Source organism: Arachis hypogaea, chromosome 18 (assembly GCF_003086295.3).
Source record: "Arachis hypogaea cultivar Tifrunner chromosome 18, arahy.Tifrunner.gnm2.J5K5, whole genome shotgun sequence".
In the NCBI taxonomy this organism is placed as follows: Eukaryota; Viridiplantae; Streptophyta; class Magnoliopsida; order Fabales; family Fabaceae; genus Arachis; species Arachis hypogaea.
In genome coordinates this window covers 33,836,244-33,856,598 of record NC_092053.1, presented here as the reverse complement: position 1 = coordinate 33,856,598, position 20,355 = coordinate 33,836,244, and the positions used below count along the sequence as shown (strand labels likewise).

At 38.3% G+C, this 20,355-nt stretch overlaps 1 protein-coding gene, 1 non-coding gene and 1 pseudogene across 4 annotated transcripts in view; all 3 read right to left on the bottom strand.

Moving 5' to 3' along the window:
* LOC112773152 (uncharacterized) overlaps nucleotides 1-20,355 on the bottom strand; it is a 54,817-nt gene that overhangs the window by 17,195 nt on the left and 17,267 nt on the right. Inside the window, exon 13 of one of the 3 annotated variants that reach the window (XM_072225182.1) lies at nucleotides 1,063-1,525. The exons of 1 other annotated variant lie outside the window; for it this stretch is intronic. In XM_072225182.1, the coding sequence (XP_072081283.1) occupies nucleotides 1,522-1,525 (4 nt within the window). In that variant the 3' untranslated portion in view covers nucleotides 1,063-1,521. Of the gene's footprint in view, nucleotides 1-1,062; nucleotides 1,526-2,465; nucleotides 3,133-20,355 lie in introns of those variants that run through there. One more of the 3 variants, XM_025818213.3, reaches the window with a different exon arrangement.
* LOC112774075 (small nucleolar RNA R71) lies at nucleotides 9,599-9,694 on the bottom strand (annotated as a pseudogene).
* On the bottom strand, nucleotides 14,966-15,069 carry LOC112774610 (small nucleolar RNA R71). The gene has a single exon (XR_003189088.1). It is a non-coding gene; the product is annotated as a small nucleolar RNA R71 (small nucleolar RNA).

Below are 20,355 nucleotides of genomic sequence, written 5' to 3'. Positions count from 1 at the left end.
TGTCAATCTTTTCCAATCCCCGGCAACGGCGCCAAAAACTTGATACGTAAAAAATTAATTTCACGTAATTACCGGCAAGTATACCGGGTTGTATCAAGTAATAAAACTCACTAAGAGTGAGGTCGATCCCACGGAGATTGGTAGATTAAGCAACTTTAGTTAAATGGTAGATTTAGTCAAGCAAACATGGTTTTGATTTCATGAGATTTGTTATTTTTGAACATAATTGCAAAAATTTAAATGGCAAAGAATTTAAAGAACTAGAAGAGAGAAAGAAGATGAAAGTAAATAACTGAAACTTAAAATGCAAGAAACTTAAATGACATTAAAGATAAATTGCAAGAAAGAAAAGATTGCAGAATTTTAAAGAGCATAAGAGTAAATAGCAAGAAATATAGAAACAGAATGTAAATGAATAGAATAATGAATTGCAAGAATGTAGAAGGGAATTGGGTAATGGGTATTCAAACAACTAAAGAGCAAAAGAAATGAGAATTGATGATGGAGAGGATCATTAGGGATCAGAGATGCAAATTCTCCTGAATTGATGTTGATCAATTCCTTCTCAATCATGGGTATAGATCCATGGCAAATTGTGGGTAATTGAGTCCCAATCTCTTAGTAACTCAATTTCTCTCAATACAACCAATTGCCACTCTCGTGATCTAATTGTTCATGAGAAGAGATGAAGTTCAATTTCTAATCCAAGCCACATAACTTCCAGAATCTCAACTAAGGAAGGTTACATCTCACATACCAACCAAAGTGTATTGATCAAGGAAATCATAAAAGGATGAACTTTAAACTGAATTATGTGACTCCTTTCTCAAATTCACCACATAATTCATATATATTAATCCCTCTCTCGATGGTGATTGAATCTTTGAAGAACAAGAGTTTCCTCTTGGATTAACCACTTGAATTAAGATGGAGGAGAAGAGTTATCAATTCATTCAAACAAGCAGAGCTCTTCCCCCTAATGAAAGTGGGGTTTAGTGAATCATAGCTCCAATTTCAATAACAATTGCAGTAGATGAAAATTAAACTAAGTGTGGAGAAAAATGAAGAAGAAGAAGAAGTTCTTAAAACTGAAATTCAAAGTTGTAAGGGAAACAAAATAGAAGACCGGTGAGAAAAAGTAAGGAATAGAAATTGCTAATGTAATAGAAAATGTCTAAGTGTCAAAAAGTCTAAAAACAAGTTTTAAAGCAAAAAGTCCTCTAAGTATCAAACTCTTCTCTATTTATACTACTCCTCAAACTCCTTCAGAGATCTTTAATTTGGGCTAGCAATGTGGGCTTTATCTTTGTTGAATTCCTTGCTCAATTGAAGAAGTATTGCTAAACAGGGAAGAAGGGGCTCATTCATAATGTTACTGGCCTATTGAGGGGCGTTACTGGCAAACACGCCAGTGTTGTAGCACGTTGGCAACGTGCTTGTGATTGTCCTGGGCTGGTAGCTTGGTGCTGGGCGTTGTTAGCCCAAGTTGTTTCATTCTTGCTTCAATGCCTTCTTGTTTCATCACCTATCATTAAGAAGGGAAATTGCTTCAAAGTCTTACCAATCCATGCAATCAATTTCATGAGATTCATTCATACTCATTCATTTATGCATTCCTTGAATCATTTGCATGAATTTGGCTACAATTAACCTGGTTCTTGGTACTTGAGTGCATGGAGATGGAACTCATTAAAATGCTTGTTCATTTCAAAGAAAATGAATGAATTTAAGCTAAAACTACTTCAACTAACTAGCTAATATAGCAAAGATGCAAATGCATCAGGCGCCATTTTGATGATTGGACTTTTGTGTGTTTAGAATTCACAATAAATTCTCGTTGCAATATAGTTTCTAAACCAACATAAATCTTTTCATACAAAAGATTGTTTGTCACTAAAACATACTCCTAAATTTATAAACTGAAGTATTGAACCTCGGGTCATTCTCCATAGGAATTATAATAGAGTGTTCTTGTTATTGGTTATGGGTTGTATATTGGGGTTTTTGAGATAGGAGACAAGAAATGTAAAATGTAATGAAAATAAACTAGCAACTAACAAAAATCTTGGCAAGGTATGAGAACTAGAAGTCCTATCCTAGTTATCCTCCTCAATTGTGACCACAATTGTCCATTGCTACCACTTAGTTAACCTCTAACTATGAAGGAAAGTCAAGTGGATGAATCAACTTGATTCCACAAGTCCTAGCCAACTCCCAAGGGAAAGACTAGCTTTAGTGGTATCCAAATCAATTAGCAACTTCTAATTATCAATCAACTAGGGAATTAGATAACTCAAGCATCACTAATTACTCTACCAAAACCAAGAGGAACAAAATCTACACTAAAATCCAACCAAGCATTTCATCAAAAACTTGGAAGGCATAAAAGGAAAGCATAGTAAAAAGTGCAAGGAAAGTAAATCTACACTACTCAATTGCAAGAAATTAAACAACAACAAATCAAATGAACAATAAAGGACCATGAATCATAAATTGCATTAAAGGAAAATGGAAGAACAAAAATGCATCAACATAAAAGCAAGGGATTACAAGAATTAAAAGCAAAATTAGAGAGAGGAAAGGTAGAAGGAGAAGAATTACAAAGAGAAAAGAAAATCAAAGCATGAAATTAGACTAGATCTAAGAGTTCCTAATCTAGATCTAACCTACTCCTAATTCTAGAGAGAAGTGAGAGCTTCTCTCTCTAGAAACTAACTAAAGGCATGTGAAAACTAAAATAAAACTAAACTAATGACTAGATTTCTCATCCCCCTTCAATCCTTGGATCAAATAGCATCAGAAATGAGTTGGATTGGGACCACAAGGCTTTAGAATTCGCTGGCCACGTATTGCTTTAAGTGGATCATATGGCAGCAACGATGTGTGCACGTACAGTGCGCATACGCGTCACCATACGTGTAACAACTATGGCAAATTTTATTTCCTTTTGAAGCCCCAGATGTTAGCTTTCCAACGTAACTAAAACCGCATCATTTGGACTTTTGTAGCTCAAGTTATGGTTGATTAAGTGCGAAGAGGTTGGCTTGACAGCTCTTGCGATTCCTTCATTTCTTCATGAGTTCTCCATTTTTACATGCTTTTCCTTCATTCCCTTGATCCAATCTTTGCCTCCTAAATATGAAATCACTTAACAAACATATCAAGGCATCTAATGGGATCAAAGGTAAATCAAGATTAAACAATTAAGGGCCTAAAAAGCATGTTTTCACACTTAAGCACAAATTAGGAGACAATCATGAAACCATGCTATTTCATTGGATAAATGTGGGAAAAGATGATAAAATCTCCCCTAAAATCAATACAAGATAAACCCTTAATATGTGGTTTATCAATCGCCGCACCGTTTACGACCACGTGACTGTAGCGTCAAGCTCTACAAAGCCCATAAGGTAGTGTAAGAGGTAATCCACGTTTTCCTTCCAGTTTTTCCAACACTTAATTTCAAAATTATTGGGTAAAAAGTGTTGACATTTTGAGCTTTTGATGTTATAGGATCCAATTATCTTGAGAAAAATACTTAATCTTTCCTCTTTGATCCTTGGTTGTGGTAAGAATTCTCAATCCTTGTGGAATTCTTGATTTATTGTATATGGGTGTTAGGTTGCTATGTTTAAATGTGATATTGTGGAATAGGTAGTGTAAATATGTATATTAGAGCTTGATTGAGGTTATGGAAAGCTTGAAAGTGGAGCTATATGCTGGAAAATTTGTTAGTGAGGTGTTGAGGCCTTGGAAGCTTGAGGATAAGTAAATTGAGAGTGTTCCGAGTTTGATAAGGGAATCAGCCAAGGTATAGTTTCGATTTCTCGTATCTAAAATATAATGTAATGTGAAAATTTAGGCTAGTGACCCTAGGATAAGAATTAAACTGTTGATGTTGAAGATTGGTTAAAAATGTTTATTATGCATGTGGTTAATATCCTTGGAGATTGTGAATTTGTACTCTTGTTGATGAATGTATGAATTGTTCATGATATGGACTAGGTTGTGTATAATGATTGGTGAATTTGGAGTTGATATTGCATTTGATATGGATATTTAATGAGTTATATTGATTGTTGTGAAATTGAAAATATTCGGTTGGAACTTGATGAAAATGGAGAATTGGTTAGATGTGGATATAATGAGAAAGTTGATTATATGGATTGAGAATTCTTGATGTTGAATTGGTAAGTTTGGGTTGGTTTAAAGAGGATTTGAAATTGGGATATTTTAAAAATGGAGGTTTTGCAAGTTTTGTGAAAATTGTGATTCTGGCCCAACTTTGATGGAGCATAACTTGGTTTCTGAACCCCCGATTTGTGTAAAACATGTTTAGAAATAAAATTTGGTCCAAGATGTTTATGCCGTTCAAAGAACGGGGAAAAATGTTTATAAATGAGGAGGTTATGCTCAATCATAGTTTGGTGTGCAAAACTGAAATAATTGTGTTTGTAACAACTGGTTCCGGTGGTGGTTGGGAGGTTTGAAGGAGTTGGAAAGGGGAGTTTTAGATAGACCGAAGACGCTTAGCTAGTTGCCTCTTACTTTTTCATGGCTTAGTTATGTTTATAAGCTTTAATTATATGTCAGAAGTTCTAGGATTGCCTTCGGCTTTCCCAGGACATTATATGTTAGATATGTGGGCACTGTTACCATGCTGAGAACCTCCGGTTCTCGCCCATGCATATTTTGTGGTTTTCAGATGCAGGATGTGAAGCTCCTCGTTGAGACATGCTGGAAGCTTCTGATTTAGCGAAGACTCTTATCTCTCAGGGTTTTGTTTTGGTTATATGTATTTATATAGATACTTATTATCTCCATTGCTTATATATATATATATGATGTATTAGCTTCCTCTTAGAGGTTATTTTGGAGACACAGGTTTTGTAACTCTGTATTGGGGGTTTTTCGGGTTTTCCTATATATATCTGTATGTATATTTATATGCTCGGCCGGTTACCTTCCAAATCAAGTCTTGAGCTTTGTTATCTGTATTTTGGCACTCTTCTGTATATATACCTGTGTTATTTTATCTTTTACCTAGCTTCGCTTACGTTATTGGTTTTGGGAGTGTTGCGCTTTTCAATTTAACGACTTTGCTTAACGCTTTTCTTCAAAAGCTCCTAGTTATAAATATTTTTCCACACTATTATATATATATATATATATATATATATAATTTTGTTTTTAGAGGTCGTAATACCTCGACACCTCTGTTTTATGACTTAAGCATAAGACTTTGTGTGGCTGGCTGTTACATTATGGTATTAGAGCAGTTCATTCTTGTAGAGCCTGAGGGATGGGCTGACTATGCTTCTGTGCATTCTCTGTGTGTGTTTTTATGTGCTATTAGGATATCTTATTGATATAACTGGCATAAATTTTCATGAGCATGCATTTGGGACTTTGAATTACTAGATTTCCGATATTGAGACTGATCAACTTGATATCGACTATTTGGTGTGTATAGGAACCAGATGGCACCTCAAGGACGCGGTCGAGGCCGTGGGAGAGGTCATACTAGTACTCAGGGGCCGGAAACTGACACGCATAACCCGGTAAACTTTTTGGCGGCATTAAAGAATATGGCTGCTGCTATGCAGGCCACTGTTGAGGTGCTAGGGCAGCAAATGAACAATAATAATAATGGTGGAAATGGTGGAAATAGGCCGATGACACTGTCTGCATTCTTGAAGGTTAACCCACCAGTTTTTAGGGGAACCACCAATCCGACTGAAGCCGATACTTGGTTTCAGGCCATGGAGCAACACTGCAAGCACAACTGGTGCCTAAAGAGTAGTGTGTCGAATTTGTTACCTATCAGCTCACTGGGAAAACACTGCATTGGTGGCAGGCTACTCGATGCCTCCTACAGCATGGCGATGATCCTATCTCCTGGGATACTTTCCAGGTAGAATTTTATAAGAAGTACTTCCCAAATTCTATCAGGACGGTAAAAGAACTTGAGTTACTGCAACTGAAGCAGGATGCTATGTCCGTGTCTGAGTATACTAACAAGTTCGAGGAACTATGCCGATTTTCTCGTATTCATCAAGGGGCTCCTAAAGACTTAAGGAGTGGAAGTGCATTAAGTTTGAAGGAGGGCTTTGAAGCGACATCTTTAGTTCAGTAGGGCCAATGGAGATCAGGACTTTCTCAGAGTTGGTGAAAAAGAGCAGAGTGGCTCAGACTGTGTGAAAAGGGTAGCTGCAGAGAAAGGAAGTAATAGGGGGCTATTTCAGCAGAATCGAGGAAGGAGCTTTGCTCTTAGGGGTCAGACTTTCAAGCGTGGAGGCTTCGTACCACAGCAGACTCAGGGTTAAAATAACTTCAGAAGGCCCAACAACAACAATTATACTGGGAGAAAATTTGGGAAGCAGCCTCTGAATGAGTAAGCTTTTTCTAGATGCGGGAGTCATCATCCGGGAGTCCCATGCAAGGCGGGATGGGGCTTGTGCTACTCTTGTGGTAAGGTGGGGGCATAAAGCCTCAAACTATCCGGAGAAGCAAAGGCAAGGTGCTGGGAGAGCACATCAGCCTGGTCGGGTGTTCACTACCTCAACTGTAGGTGCAGATGGGTCTGAAACACTTATCCGAGGTAAATACGAAATAGCTGGTAAAACTTTGAATGCTTTATTTGATTCTAGAGCTACTCATTCATTCATTGCATTTAAGAGGGCTAGTGAATTAGAACTGAAGATAATTGTGTTAGATTATGATATGAATGTGCATAATGCTACTTCGGAAGCCGTTGTGACTAGGTTAGGCTGTCCACAAGTGTCATTCCGAGTTAAACAGTGAGAGTTCGTACATGATCTGATTTGTTTATCAATGACTGGTCTGGATCTCATTCTGGGACTGGATTAGTTATCTAACAATCATGTTTTGCTTGACTGTTCTGAGAAGTCGTTATACTTTATGATGGAAGGATCAGAGAGGCCGGTAGAAGTGAATGGCTATTATTTGAATTCTATGGTAGTAAGTTGTTCTGGATACGAATGCCAGGGTGTTATGTAATGCGTGAGCATCTTTCCTATCTTTTTCGAGTGAATTTGCATTCAAATTGTTGAGTTTAATTAAGAATTTATCTTTTAGCCTCTATGGATGCTACTATGAGTCAATTGCAATTCTGTTTATTTTAGGTAGCATTTGGATGGATTTGATGGAGTTTCTGTAGAAAAAGAGAAGAAAGCGAACGATGCTGTTAACCCTGACATCCCTGCACTCTAACCTGAATAACACGAACTACAAAGGTCCAATTGATATGATTCTAGTGGCGTTGGAAAGCTAACTTTCAGAGCTTTTCAACGATATATAATAGTCCATACTTCTTCTCCAACAACTCAGCAAGGGTGGCGCCTAACTTGAGGTTTCTCAAGTTAGGCGCCAAGATGAACATAATCCATGAATCCAAGGCTGCACAAGTGGCGCCTAACTTGGGTTTTACTAAGTTAAGCACCAGAACAAGGGAAAGCATTAACGGAATTCTACCAAGGTGGCACCTAACTTGAGATTTCTCAAGTTAGGCGACAGACACAGCAATAACACTCACTTGGATGCTGCCTCCTCTAAGTTAGGCGTCAGGAATGCCCAGTTAGGCGCCAGGTGTAGCTAACTCACTCAATCCGATTCGGCCAGGTCCAAGTTAGGTGCCACTCCCCTCCAAGTTAGGCGCAACACTAAGAAGCAAAATGGTCCCCACATCTAAATGGCCAAGCCACGAAGATCCTTATTTAATTCTGATTAAACTTTATTTTATTTAAAAATAGGAAATGATATTATTTAGTTTTAGAAAATATAATTTATATTAATTAGGATAGATATAAAAGGGAAAGGAATTAGCCCTTCGGGTTCTCTTCTCTTCTACCTCATTCTAGAATTTACAGTTTTTCTGAATCCTAGTTTTCTCTCTGAACCATGAGTAGCTAAACCTCCACTGTTAAGGTTAGGAGCTCTGTCTATTGTATAGATTGATACTATTATTTTTCTATTTTAATTCATGTACTGATTTCTATTTCAAGAATTATTTTTGTTCTTTATCTTATGAATTTGGGTGAAACAGAAGTATGACCCTTGTTCTAATTGAGTTCTTACATAACTTGGAAAAGCTTTTTACTTGAACAACAGCTTGAAAAGAATTTCTCCTAAATTTTTAATTATCTGGACTTAACAGGATACGTGACATATAATCCTCTTATATTTGGGTAATTAGGGTTTTTGTGGCATATAAACTAGAATTGAACTTCACCCTCTAATTGGAATCAAGTGACCAAGTAATTGGTGGTTGATGAAAGTTAGAGGAGACTAAAAAGGTCAAAGGAATTAGGGTTTAATCACATATAGTTTGCCATGAATTGAATCTTGCATGATTAAAATAGTTAATAAGAAAAGTTAATCCGGAAGATAGATATCTCTGAAACCTTAACTGTTTTCTCCATATATATTTCACCTCAATTTACTGCTTGTTTTCTGATTTTCTGAATTACTGTTTGATGCATTTGAACTCTCAACACTCTTTTCTGTTTGTCTAACTAAGTGAATCACTTAACCATTGTTGCTTAGTTCATCAATCCTCATATGATTGACCCTCATTCACTTGAGGTACTACTTGGTACGACCCGGTGCACTTGCCGGTTAGTTTGGGGACTTTAAATTCCTTCTTTATTTTCATTCATTTTCATTTTTCCTTCTTTATTTTCTTTTATTATTTTTATTTTTCTTATTTTATTAGTCTCATTTAAATTTTCAAAATTTTGCTCAACTATTTCTTTTTAATTTTTGAAATTAAGTTTGGTGTCTCCTAGTTATTTTTATTTTTATTTTTCTGTTTAATTTTTATATATATAAATTTTGAAATTTTCATTCCCATTTTGCTTATAATTTTTAAAATTTTACTGCTTTAATTATTTAGTAGTTTTATTTTATTTCTTTACACATGTTACCTCACTGGGAATTCTCTGTACTCTGAGGTAGAGATCCCCACTTTCCTTTGTTTTCTTTTTGTTTACGAGAAGGAACAGGGATAAAGAGCCCCTTCTTGATTTTGATCCTAAACCTGAAAGGACTTTGAGGCGGCGCTTGTAACAAGCTAGACTTTACAAGGCTAGTGAAAATCTGAGTGAGACTTTTTAAAAGGAAGCTGCAGAGTCCACTATGGATCATAATCATGCTGTTAATGCCAATGTGGCTATTCCGAATGAGAATGAACAACCTAGAAGAGTTCTTGGCTCATACACTACCCCCAATGCAGATTTTTATGGGAAAAGTATTGTGGTGCCTCCTATAGCTGCAAACAACTTTGAACTGAAGCCTCAGCTAGTCACTCTTATGCAATAAAATTGTCAGTATCATGGACTTCCTCAAGAAGACCCAAATCAATTTATTTCTCATTTCCTGCAGATTTGTGATACTGTGAAGAAGAATGGAGTAAATCCTGAGGTTTACAAATTCATTCTCTTCCTATTTGCTATGAAGGATAGAGTAAAGCTGTGGCTAGATTCTCAACCCAAGGAGAGCCTAGATACTTGGGATAAGGTGGTCACTGGATTTCTGACTAAATTTTTTCCACTACAAAAGCTGACTGAGCTAAGGGTGGAGGTTCAGACCTTCAAACAGAAAGATGGTGAGACCCTCTATGAAGCCTGGGAGAGATATAAGCTGCTGACCAGGCAATGCCCTCCGAACATGTTTTTTAAATGGACTCAGCTGGATATCTTTTATGAGGGCTTATGTGAAATATCCAAAATATGTTTAGATAATTCTACAGGTGGTTCATTGCACATGAAGAAGACACCAGAGGAGACAACTGTGCTTATTGAGTTGGTTGCTAACAACCAATATCTCTACTCATCTAACAGGAATCCTGTGAACTTTGGGACCCCTCAAAAGAAAGGAATTTTGGAAGTAGAGGCTTTTGATGCTCTTCTTGCTTAGAACAAAATTTTGTCTCAGTAGATGAATCTGATTACTCAACAATTGAGTAGGATGCAAGTTTCAGCTGTTAATACTCAGAATGCACCTCAAGAGGCTCCTTATGACATGACTAGTAGCTTTATGCAAGGTGAGAATTATGATTATACTCAATTTCCTTTTGAACAGGTCAACTACATAGAGAATGCTCCTAAAAACCCCAATAATGATCCATATGCTATGACCTATAATCAGGGGTGGAGAAATCACCCAAATTTGGGGTGGAGAGAGCAACCTCAAAGACCACAGAATTTTAATAATAATTTTCAGGGCGATTTTCAACAGAAAAATTTTAATAACCACCAGTTTCAGTCATCTCAGCAAGCAAATCCTCAATCTGAGAAGACTACTGATTTGGAAGCACTAATGCCGAGTTTTATACATAAAACCAGAGCATCAATCAAGAACTTGGAGATTCAGATGGGTCAATTAGCCACAAAAGTTAATGAAATTGATCAGAGGACCACTAATAGCCTTCTTGGTAACACAATTCTAAATCCAAGAGAGGAGTGCAAGGCTGTCACCTTGATAAGTGGACAAGTGGCAAGTAAGGAAGCACAAGTTACTGAGGAGTCGGTTGAAAAAGAAGCTCCATAGCAGACTGAAGACACAGTAGTACACGCCCTCCTAGGCGTGCAGACAACCCCTTCCCAGTCTCTCTTGACACTCATCCTACATTGCCTAAAGCACTCCTGAGTACAAGCCCAAGATGCTATATCCTCAGAGACTTCAAAAGGAACCAAGGACAAACAGTTTTCAAAGTTCTTGAAAGTTTTTAGAAAGTTACAAATCAATATTTCTTTTGCTGAGGTTTTGAAGCAAATGCCTCTCCATGTTAAATTCATGAAGGAGTTGTTGTCAAAAAAGAAGCCTTTAAAGGGAGATGAGACAGTGGTCCTGACTAAGGAATGTAGTGCCATCATTCAGAATAACTTGCCAAGGAAGATGCCAGATCCAGGGAGCTTTCAAATTTCATGCACCATTGGGAGCACAACCTTTGAGAAAGCTTTATGTGATCTGGGAGCAAGCATCAATTTAATGCCCATATCTGTGATGAAGAAGTTGTAAATCCAAGAGGCACAACCCACAAGGATAGCATTACAGATGGCAGACAAATCTATAAAGCCTGCATATGGATTAGTGGAGAATATCTTGGTCAAAGTGGGTAAGTTCTTCTTCCCAGCAGATTTTGTGATTCTTGACACAGGGGAGGATGAGAATACCTCTATAATTTTAGGAAGACCATTCATAGCCATTGGAAGAGCTATGATTGATGTGGAAAAAGGTGAATTAGTGCTTAGAGTGCATAATAAGCAACTGGTCATTCATGTCTTCAAAGATATACATTCAGCAGGTGAAGAAGAGAGGTGCATGCAGACTGAGCTTATTAATCCAAACCTTCAAGAGTCCCCTAATGATGCACAACAGAATCTGCAGCTCAAACCTCTTTTGGTGACAATCAATAAAATTTCTCCTGACATCAAACCTAAGTTTGGTGTCGGAAATGCATCATCCACCAAGGAGGAGATTCCCAAAAAGAAAAAAATACCTAGGGAATGGAGAAACAAAAAGATTCCCACTGAAGACTTCTCCACAGGAATGAAGGTGGTATTCACTACATGTTCAATCCTGCCTCATACAGTGAACAGGAATCTGTCTCTTGAGCATATAAAGTTGATCAGTGGGAGCACAAGAAAGAAGTTCACAGTGAGGGGTGAAGTGTGATGCCAAGGCATCATAGGCTAGTTTCACTAGCATTTTTCTGTTAGTTTTAGTTGTTTTATGCATTTTCTTGAGCTTAAAGTAACCAAAAATGGTTAAATGAAGAACAAAGTAATGAACCATCCAAACAATATGATTTTGATGCAAATTCCATGAGTTTTAGTTATATTACTTAAATGCTATGAATGGAAGATTTCTCATGAAATTTTGCAAGACTTTGATGCAATTGTTTGGATGATTTTAGGGAAGAAGAGGCTAAGCAAGGAAGCAACATAATCAAATAAGGAAGCTTGAATATCACATGTGGAGTTTAAGTTCCAGTTTAAGCCTAAACTGGAGCTTAAACGCCAAAATCATGAAGGATAAAAAAATGCTGGGATTGAAGTTTAACCTCCAGTTTGACCTCAAACTGGAGGTTAAACGCCAGAATGAAAAGCCTCACTTAAGGAGCATTCCACGTTTAACCTCCAGTTTGACCTCAAACTGGAGGTTAAACGCCAGAATGAGTATGCCACCCAGGGAGGAGTTCCACGTTTAACCTCCAGTTTGACCTCAAACTGGAGGTTAAACGCCAGAACCAGGAAGAGTACCAGGGAGCCATTCCACGTTTAAGCTCCAGATTGACTCAAACTGGAGCTTAAACGTGTTCGATAGCTTTTCTACTCCAGGGTTGCTCTCTCCATTTCCACGTTTAACCTCCAGTTTGACCTCAAACTGGAGGTTAAACGTGTTCGACACCTCCAGGGCCACCATTCTAAGCTTCCACGTTTAACCTCCAGTTTGACCTCAAACTGGAGGTTAAACGTGTTCGACCTCCAGTATGCCTCCACCCTTTTCCACGTTTAACCTCCAGTTTGACCTCAAACTGGAGGTTAAACGTGTTCGACCTCCAGGGCTGCCCTTCCTATCTCCACGTTTAAGCTTCAGTTTAACCTTAAACTGAAGCTTAAACGTGTTCGACTACATGACTCTCCAGGGCTACCTTCTTCCATTTCCACGTTTAAGCTTCAGTTTAACCTTAAACTGAAGCTTAAACGTGCTTCTACAAAAGGCCTCACTGGAAGTGTCTGGCGTTTAAGCTGTAGTTTAAGCTTAAACTACAACTTAAACGCCACTCTTGGAAAAGGTTTCTGGGCCAAAAATATTGTGATTTAAGTTAGTCTTTGAGCACAAATATTAACTTAAACTTACTTTGGTATGAAACCCAATTGAATATCACGGTTTATGGGATTGGGCCTGAAGGATTGATGAGTTTGAAATCTCAATTTATTGAGTCATGTGTCATTATTTGATTATCACTAAGTTGGCTCAATAAATGTTACAGGATTTGGATCAACAACCTCATCAAGATTATGGATCATAAACCCAAGGCAAAAGGAAAGCAAGGAGAGGCCTCAAAGCCCAAGAAGCACAACTGAAGCTCAATATAGAAAGTGTATAAATAGGATAGAAGTTAAGTTAGAGGGGACCTTTCACTTTCACTTTTAGCTAGTTTTCCTTTTCTTTGTAATTGAATTCAGAGCTATGATTCACTAAACCCCCTTTCATTGGGTTAGGGAGCTCTATTGTAATTCAATGAATCAATAATAGTTTATCTTCTTCTTCAATCTTTTCTCTTGAATTTTGTTAGAAAGCTTCTCGATCTAATTCCATTGAGTAGTTGTCTTGGGAAAGAAACTACTCATACTTGGAATCCTTCGGAGCCTTGGGAAAGGAATGGAGGATTCATGCTAGAGAAGCTTTCTCACAGTGGATTGGATTGGGGTTTGGATGGATATTGTGACATGTAATCCTACCAAATTGTGGTTCATGAAATTGTGTGGTATAATCAGTGATCAAGCATCATCTCTTCTGATGAACATTTAAACCAAGGGATTGGGAGTTTGTTTGTTTTTAGAGAGCATTGGTGAGCCAAGGAATTGGGATCCAATCATATAAGATTGCCAAGCAAAATTCAATGAACGCATTGGTTGAGGAAGAGATAAACATGTTTTGATTCGGAGATCTCAATATCTCCTATAACCCAATGAATTTCCCATTTCTGATTTCCACTTTCTCTTTACATTCTGCAACTCAATTCTTGCAATCACCCCCATTCCCTTTTAATTTCAGCAATTTACATTCTGCTCTTTAATTCATGCAATTTAAGATTCAGCCATTTAATTTTCTTGTCATTTACTTTTCCCGCCAATTTTACATTCCGCAATTCTCATCTCAAATCTTGATTCCGCTCAACTAGAACACACTTCTAATCCGAATTGCTCACTCAACCAATCCTTGTGGGATTCGACCTCACTCTATTGTGAGTTTTTACTTGACGACGATAACCGGTGCACTTGCCGGAAGGAATTTTGCCGATCGTGCAATTTCCTAAATCGTAGCATAACAAGTTTATGTGTATCAAGTTTATGGCGCCGTTGCCGGGGATTGGTTTTCGATTGACAATTCTCAAATTGGAAGCTAACTAGATTGAGCAATTTTCTCTTGCTTTGTTAATTCTGTTCTAGATACTTTTTGAATTTTAATTTCTGCACTTGGTTACATGCTTTCCTTCTTTATGCCTTTAAATTCATGCAACTAACTCACTGACTCACTAACTGTTTGAATTAATTCCTCAATTGAGCTAACCATACTCTTCCATTAACCAAGAGTATTTTACTTGTTTGTGTTTGAGCTGTGTTCTTGTATGACAGGTAGGAGAGGAGAGACATCAACTCCTCCATATACCGAACCAGAGAGGACCCTTCATAGACTTAGAAGGGAAGCAAGAGGGAAGAGAGTAGTGGGAGAAGAGGAATCTGAAGGAGAATCTGAGGACAATTTTGAGGAAGCTTTAGATCTCAACATGGATAGAGAAGTTCACAACCATGAGAGAGCGGATGGAAACGATGCCATCCCTGAGAGGAGGGTTCTTAGTTCATACATAAACCCAACCTCTGGGAATTGTGGTAGTAGCATCCAGAAACCACCCATTCAGGCCAACAACTTTGAGCTCAAGCCACAGCTAATATCACTTGTGGAAAATCATTGTTCCTTTGGAGGAAGTGCTAATGAAGACCCAAACCAACATCTCACAAAATTCCTGAGAATTTGTGACACTGTGAAGTCCAATGGAGTCCAGGAAGATGCCTATAAACTGCTTTTGTTCCCATTTTCACTTAGGGACAAAGCAGCTAAGTGGCTGGAATCATTCCCAAGGGGGAGTCTAACAACATGGGATGAGGTGGAAAGCAAGTTTCTGGCACGTTTCTACCCTCCACAAAGGGTCAATAGGCTTCGATCTGAGGTTCAGACTTTTAGACAACAAGATGGTGAAACTCTCTACGAGGCATGGGAGAGATTCAAGGACTTGACAAGGAAATGCCCACCAAACATGTTCCATGATTGGGTGCAACTGCACATCTTCTATGATGGGCTCTCTTATGAATCAAGGAAGGCTGTAGACCATTCATCAGGAGGTTCATTGAACAGGAAAAAGACTGTGGAAGAAGCCATTGAAGTGATCGAGACAGTGGCTGAGAATGAGTACTACTATGCATCAGAAAGGCACAACACTAAGGGAGTCATGGAGCTGAACCATGTTGATACAATTCTAGCCCAAAACAAGGTGTTTGCCAAGCAACTAGCAGAGCTTACCAGGCAATTAGAAACAAAGCAAGTGGCTGCAATACACACACAAGATCAAGAGGAAGTAGGCATTGAAGGAGGTGATTGGGATGAGGCTAACTATGTGGGAAACCAACAAAGGCAATCATATGATCCACATTCCAACACTTACAACCCAGGCTGGAGAAACCACCCAAACTTTGGGTGGGGAAACCAACAAACCCAACCACAAAACCACAAACTTTACAACCACAACCAACATAACAATTCCACATACCAAAACTCCAACCAAAGATCATACCAAGCCACACAAAACACTTACCCCCAATCATCATATCATGGCCAAAATAATCAACATACCCAACCTAATCCGAACCAACAATTTCAAGATCAATTAAACCGGATAGAAGGAATTATGGCAACCATGAGTCAAGACATCATTGAACTGAAGAGCTTCAGGGATGATGTGAGAACTACCTTAAGAAACCATGGTGAAAAACTCAAAAGGATGGAATCTCAAGTAGGAGAGCTATCTCAACAGGCACCCAAATCAACTGCAGTGTTCCCTAGTGACACAGAAAAGAATCCAAAAGGGAACAAAAGAGAGTAAGATGGGAAGAATGCAAAGCCATCACCATAATGAAGGAAGTCTCAGAAGAAGAAGGAATCAGGCCCTCAGAGCAGGAACCAGAAATCTTGAAGGAAGGTGTGGAAGAAGTTAAGCAAGAAGGAGGAACTGAGCAAGCCAAGGAACTGCAAAAAGGCATGATGGAAGTATACCAACCAAAAGCACCATTTCCTGAGAGGTTAGGAGGAGGTGAAAAAAGGAAAACCTATTCAAGGTTTCTAGAGACATTTAACTCTCTTCATGTCAATATTCCCTTTCTTGAGATTCTTCATCAAATGCCCACACACATCAAGTATTTAAAGGAATTGTTAAGCAAGAAAAGAGTTTTGAAGGGAGGACAAACGGTAACAATGAACAAAGAATGCAGTGCTCTCATCAAGAAGGACACACTCTCTAAGAAAACGGACCCAGGAAGTTTTCATATCCCTTGCATCATAGGGGAAACAAAAATTGACAGAGGATTCTGTGATCTAGGAGCTAGCATAAACGTGATGCCTCTAACTCTTATGAAGAGGCTACAACTGAATGAGGTGAGATCCACTGATGTAATCATACAACTGGCTGACAAAACTCAGAAGCAAGCTGAAGGGGTAGTTGAAAATGTGCTGGTGAAAGTGGGGGATTATTATTTCCCCACAGACTTTGTCATTGTGGACATGGAGGAAAGCTACTTACACCCTATCATTCTGGGCAGACCATTTCTAGCCACTACTAGAGCGCTCATAGATGTAGAACAAGGAGAGCTAATTCTGAGAATACATGATGAACAGCTCATTTTCAAAGTCTTCAAACCTGCATCTGAGCCTGAACCAGAACCTGAAAAGCCTAAAGATGATAGTAGCCATCCGTGTTTGGAGGAAAGTAATCCAGCAGCTGAGACTCTAAAATAGTCATGGGAAGGCAAACAAGAGTTGCAAGAGTTAGAGCCACAAGAATCAGTGGAAACAGATCAGAAGGATCCTCCTGACATTAAGGTCAATGAAGAAATCCTCAAGAGAAAGGGAAGAGTGATAGGGAGATTGCCAAGAGGATGGAGAAACAAGAAAATTCCCACTGAAGGTTTTTCTTCGGGAGATAACGTGATATCAAGTCATTATCTGCCAATCCCACCTGGCCTCAAAACCATTCCTTCCCAGCTCCCTCAAGTGTTCACAATCAGGAAAGTTCTTTCTATGGAACATTTAGAGGTCATGAATGAATCAAGTGGGGACGTTTTCATAGTGAGAGGAGAAGACGTCAAGCACTATAATCCACCCTAACAAGGGACAACCGTCAAGCTAGTGACGTTAAAGAAGCGCTTCATGGGAGGCAACCCATGTTTTTAGTATCCTTAATCTTTAGTGCTTTGCTTTACATCTAATAAAGCATGGTTTCTTATGCATGAACTTGGATCCTCAGGACAACTATTGATTAAGTGCACTAAACCTTGCATGTAAATTACAATTGGTCTCTAAGTTTGGTGTGCCTGATGGCACTCCCAAATCTTACTCAAATTGAATTCCATCTTTCATTCAAGGTGCACAACCAAACATTAAGTTTGGTGTTCTTTTTGAACACAGTTTATGAAAAGCAAGAAGTTCCTCTGGATTTCAAAATTCATGACAAGTATACCATTCACATGTTTTAATACTTTGGTTTCAATTACTTAGGGTAGTCACTTTGTTTAGAATCAAAGAGCCAAGGTGACTATGATTTATTAGAATTATGCACACTCATTAAGGACAACCAATATGGATTTCATGTCATCAGGAGAGACAAGAGGACTTTCATCTAAAAATGATGGATATGCAAAGGAACTTTGAATCAAGATTCTTCGATCTGCAAAGGGAACAAAATTTACACTTACAGGAATCCTTCAGCCACATATGCCAACACCAAGATGCCAATGTCTTGGCAATCAAGGAAGCCACCACTTTACAGAATGCAAGATACTCAGTCCAAGCTGATTACAACATCAGTTCGCAAATCAAGCTTAACTACATAGGGGAACATCTACACAAGATGGACCCAGCATTCCCAGCTTATGATGAGTATTTCAAAGGGAGGAAAGAAGGAGAAATAAACAAGGCAATGATCCTTGAAAAAGGAGTGGAAGAAACGATGAAAAAGGCTGGATTCTGGAAAAAGCTCATAAGAAAAGACAAGGGAGGCACAAGTGGTCAAAAAGAGGCAGGAAGCAAGAAGAAGCAGGATCCCAAGAATTAAGAAGAACCAAGCAATAAATAAGAGGTGGTCTCGTTCCTTAATAATCAAATGATAATTGGTGAATTGTCTTTATGAACGTGTTTTCATCATAAGTCATTTAAGTGTTATGTGGAGTCTTTTTTTTTATGAGTCGTTTTTTTTTTAGTATGTCTGTTTGTTAATTGCTTTGAATAAAGTGAATGCCTAGATGTTTGGATATAACTTCACCTTCTTAAACAAGTGCGTGCCATGCTTGTTCTGTTTCCAAAAATAAAAGAAAAGTTTGAACAAAAGTAACTTGGCTAAATTAGTGACAAATCAAGTAGAATTAAGTGGTGGTATGCATGCTTGATTGTTTAGTCAGATCACTAAAATTAGAGTGTAGAATTATCATTTTTTATGTGGAAAGTGAAAATTGTCTATGGATCTTGATGAATAAATGTCTTTGGCCATGAAAAAGAAAGAAAAAGAAAAAGAAAAAGCCACGGAAAAAGGCAACCAAAAAGCAAAAAAATTGAGAAAATAAGCTAGGTACCAATGGTTTGAACTTCTGAGACAAATGCCTGTGGTGTTTATGTATTGAGGATATGCTTGGATGAATAGGTTCTGAGGAGTGTTTCAACACTTGGTAACTTGGGTTAACTAACCCGGGATTATCAACCAAAAGTCCATTATCAAGAGCAACCTAAATACAAAACATTTAGTCACACAAAGAGGTGCTGGGCACCAATGTCTCAAGAAGAAATGTGAACTTAAATGCCTAAAGTGGATATGTGTAGTGCACTGATAAGAAAAAGAAAATGCCAAGGGCTTGTGCAACACATGACACTAAGCAAACAAGGAGCAAAAGAAGCTCTAAGAAAAAGAAAAGAAAAACAAAGAAGAAAAAAGTGCCAAAGACATAAGAATAACAAGAGACCATAGCAATGTTTGATGGATGCAATGAAAAAGTGATAATCCTACCTGATAAGTATGAAAAAGTGATGCTGCAACTTTCTGCATAAAACCCTTCTGATGAACTTCAAATGCTTGCTAATATAGCCAATGTAATTGCTTTCTGTTTCATACTTTCTTCTCAAATAACTCAGGACTTGCTTAGGGACAAGCAAGTATTAAGTTTGGTGTTGTGATGCCAAGGCATCATAGGCTAGTTTCACTAGCATTTTTCTGTTAGTTTTAGTTGTTTTATGCATTTTCTTGAGCTTAAAGTAACCAAAAATGGTTAAATGAAGAACAAAGTAATGAACCATCCAAACAATATGATTTTGATGCAAATTCCATGAGTTTTAGTTATATTACTTAAATGCTATGAATGGAAGATTTCTCATGAAATTTTGCAAGACTTTGATGCAATTGTTTGGATGATTTCAGGGAAGAAGAGGCTAAGCAAGGAAGCAACATAATCAAATAAGGAAGCTTGAATATCACATGTGGAGTTTAAGTTCCAGTTTAAGCCTAAACTGGAGCTTAAACGCCAAAATCATGAAGGATAAAAAAATGCTGGGATTGAAGTTTAACCTCCAGTTTGACCTCAAACTGGAGGTTAAACGCCAGAATGAAAAGCCTCACTTAAGGAGCATTCCACGTTTAACCTCCAGTTTGACCTCAAACTGGAGGTTAAACGCCAGAATGAGTATGCCACCCAGGGAGGAGTTCCACGTTTAACCTCCAGTTTGACCTCAAACTGGAGGTTAAACGCCAGAACCAGGAAGAGTACCAGGGAGCCATTCCACGTTTAAGCTCCAGTTTGACTCAAACTGGAGCTTAAACGTGTTCGATAGCTTTTCTACTCCAGGGTTGCTCTCTCCATTTCCACGTTTAACCTCCAGTTTGACCTCAAACTGGAGGTTAAACGTGTTCGACACCTCCAGGGCCACCATTCTAAGCTTCCACGTTTAACCTCCAGTTTGACCTCAAACTGGAGGTTAAACGTGTTCGACCTCCAGTATGCCTCCACCCTTTTCCACGTTTAACCTCCAGTTTGACCTCAAACTGGAGGTTAAACGTGTTCGACCTCCAGGGCTGCCCTTCCTATCTCCACATTTAAGCTTCAGTTTAACCTTAAACTGAAGCTTAAACGTGTTCGACTACATGACTCTCCAGGGCTACCTTCTTCCATTTCCACGTTTAAGCTTCAGTTTAACCTTAAACTGAAGCTTAAACGTGCTTCTACAAAAGGCCTCACTGGAAGTGTCTGGCGTTTAAGCTGCAGTTTAAGCTTAAACTACAACTTAAACGCCACT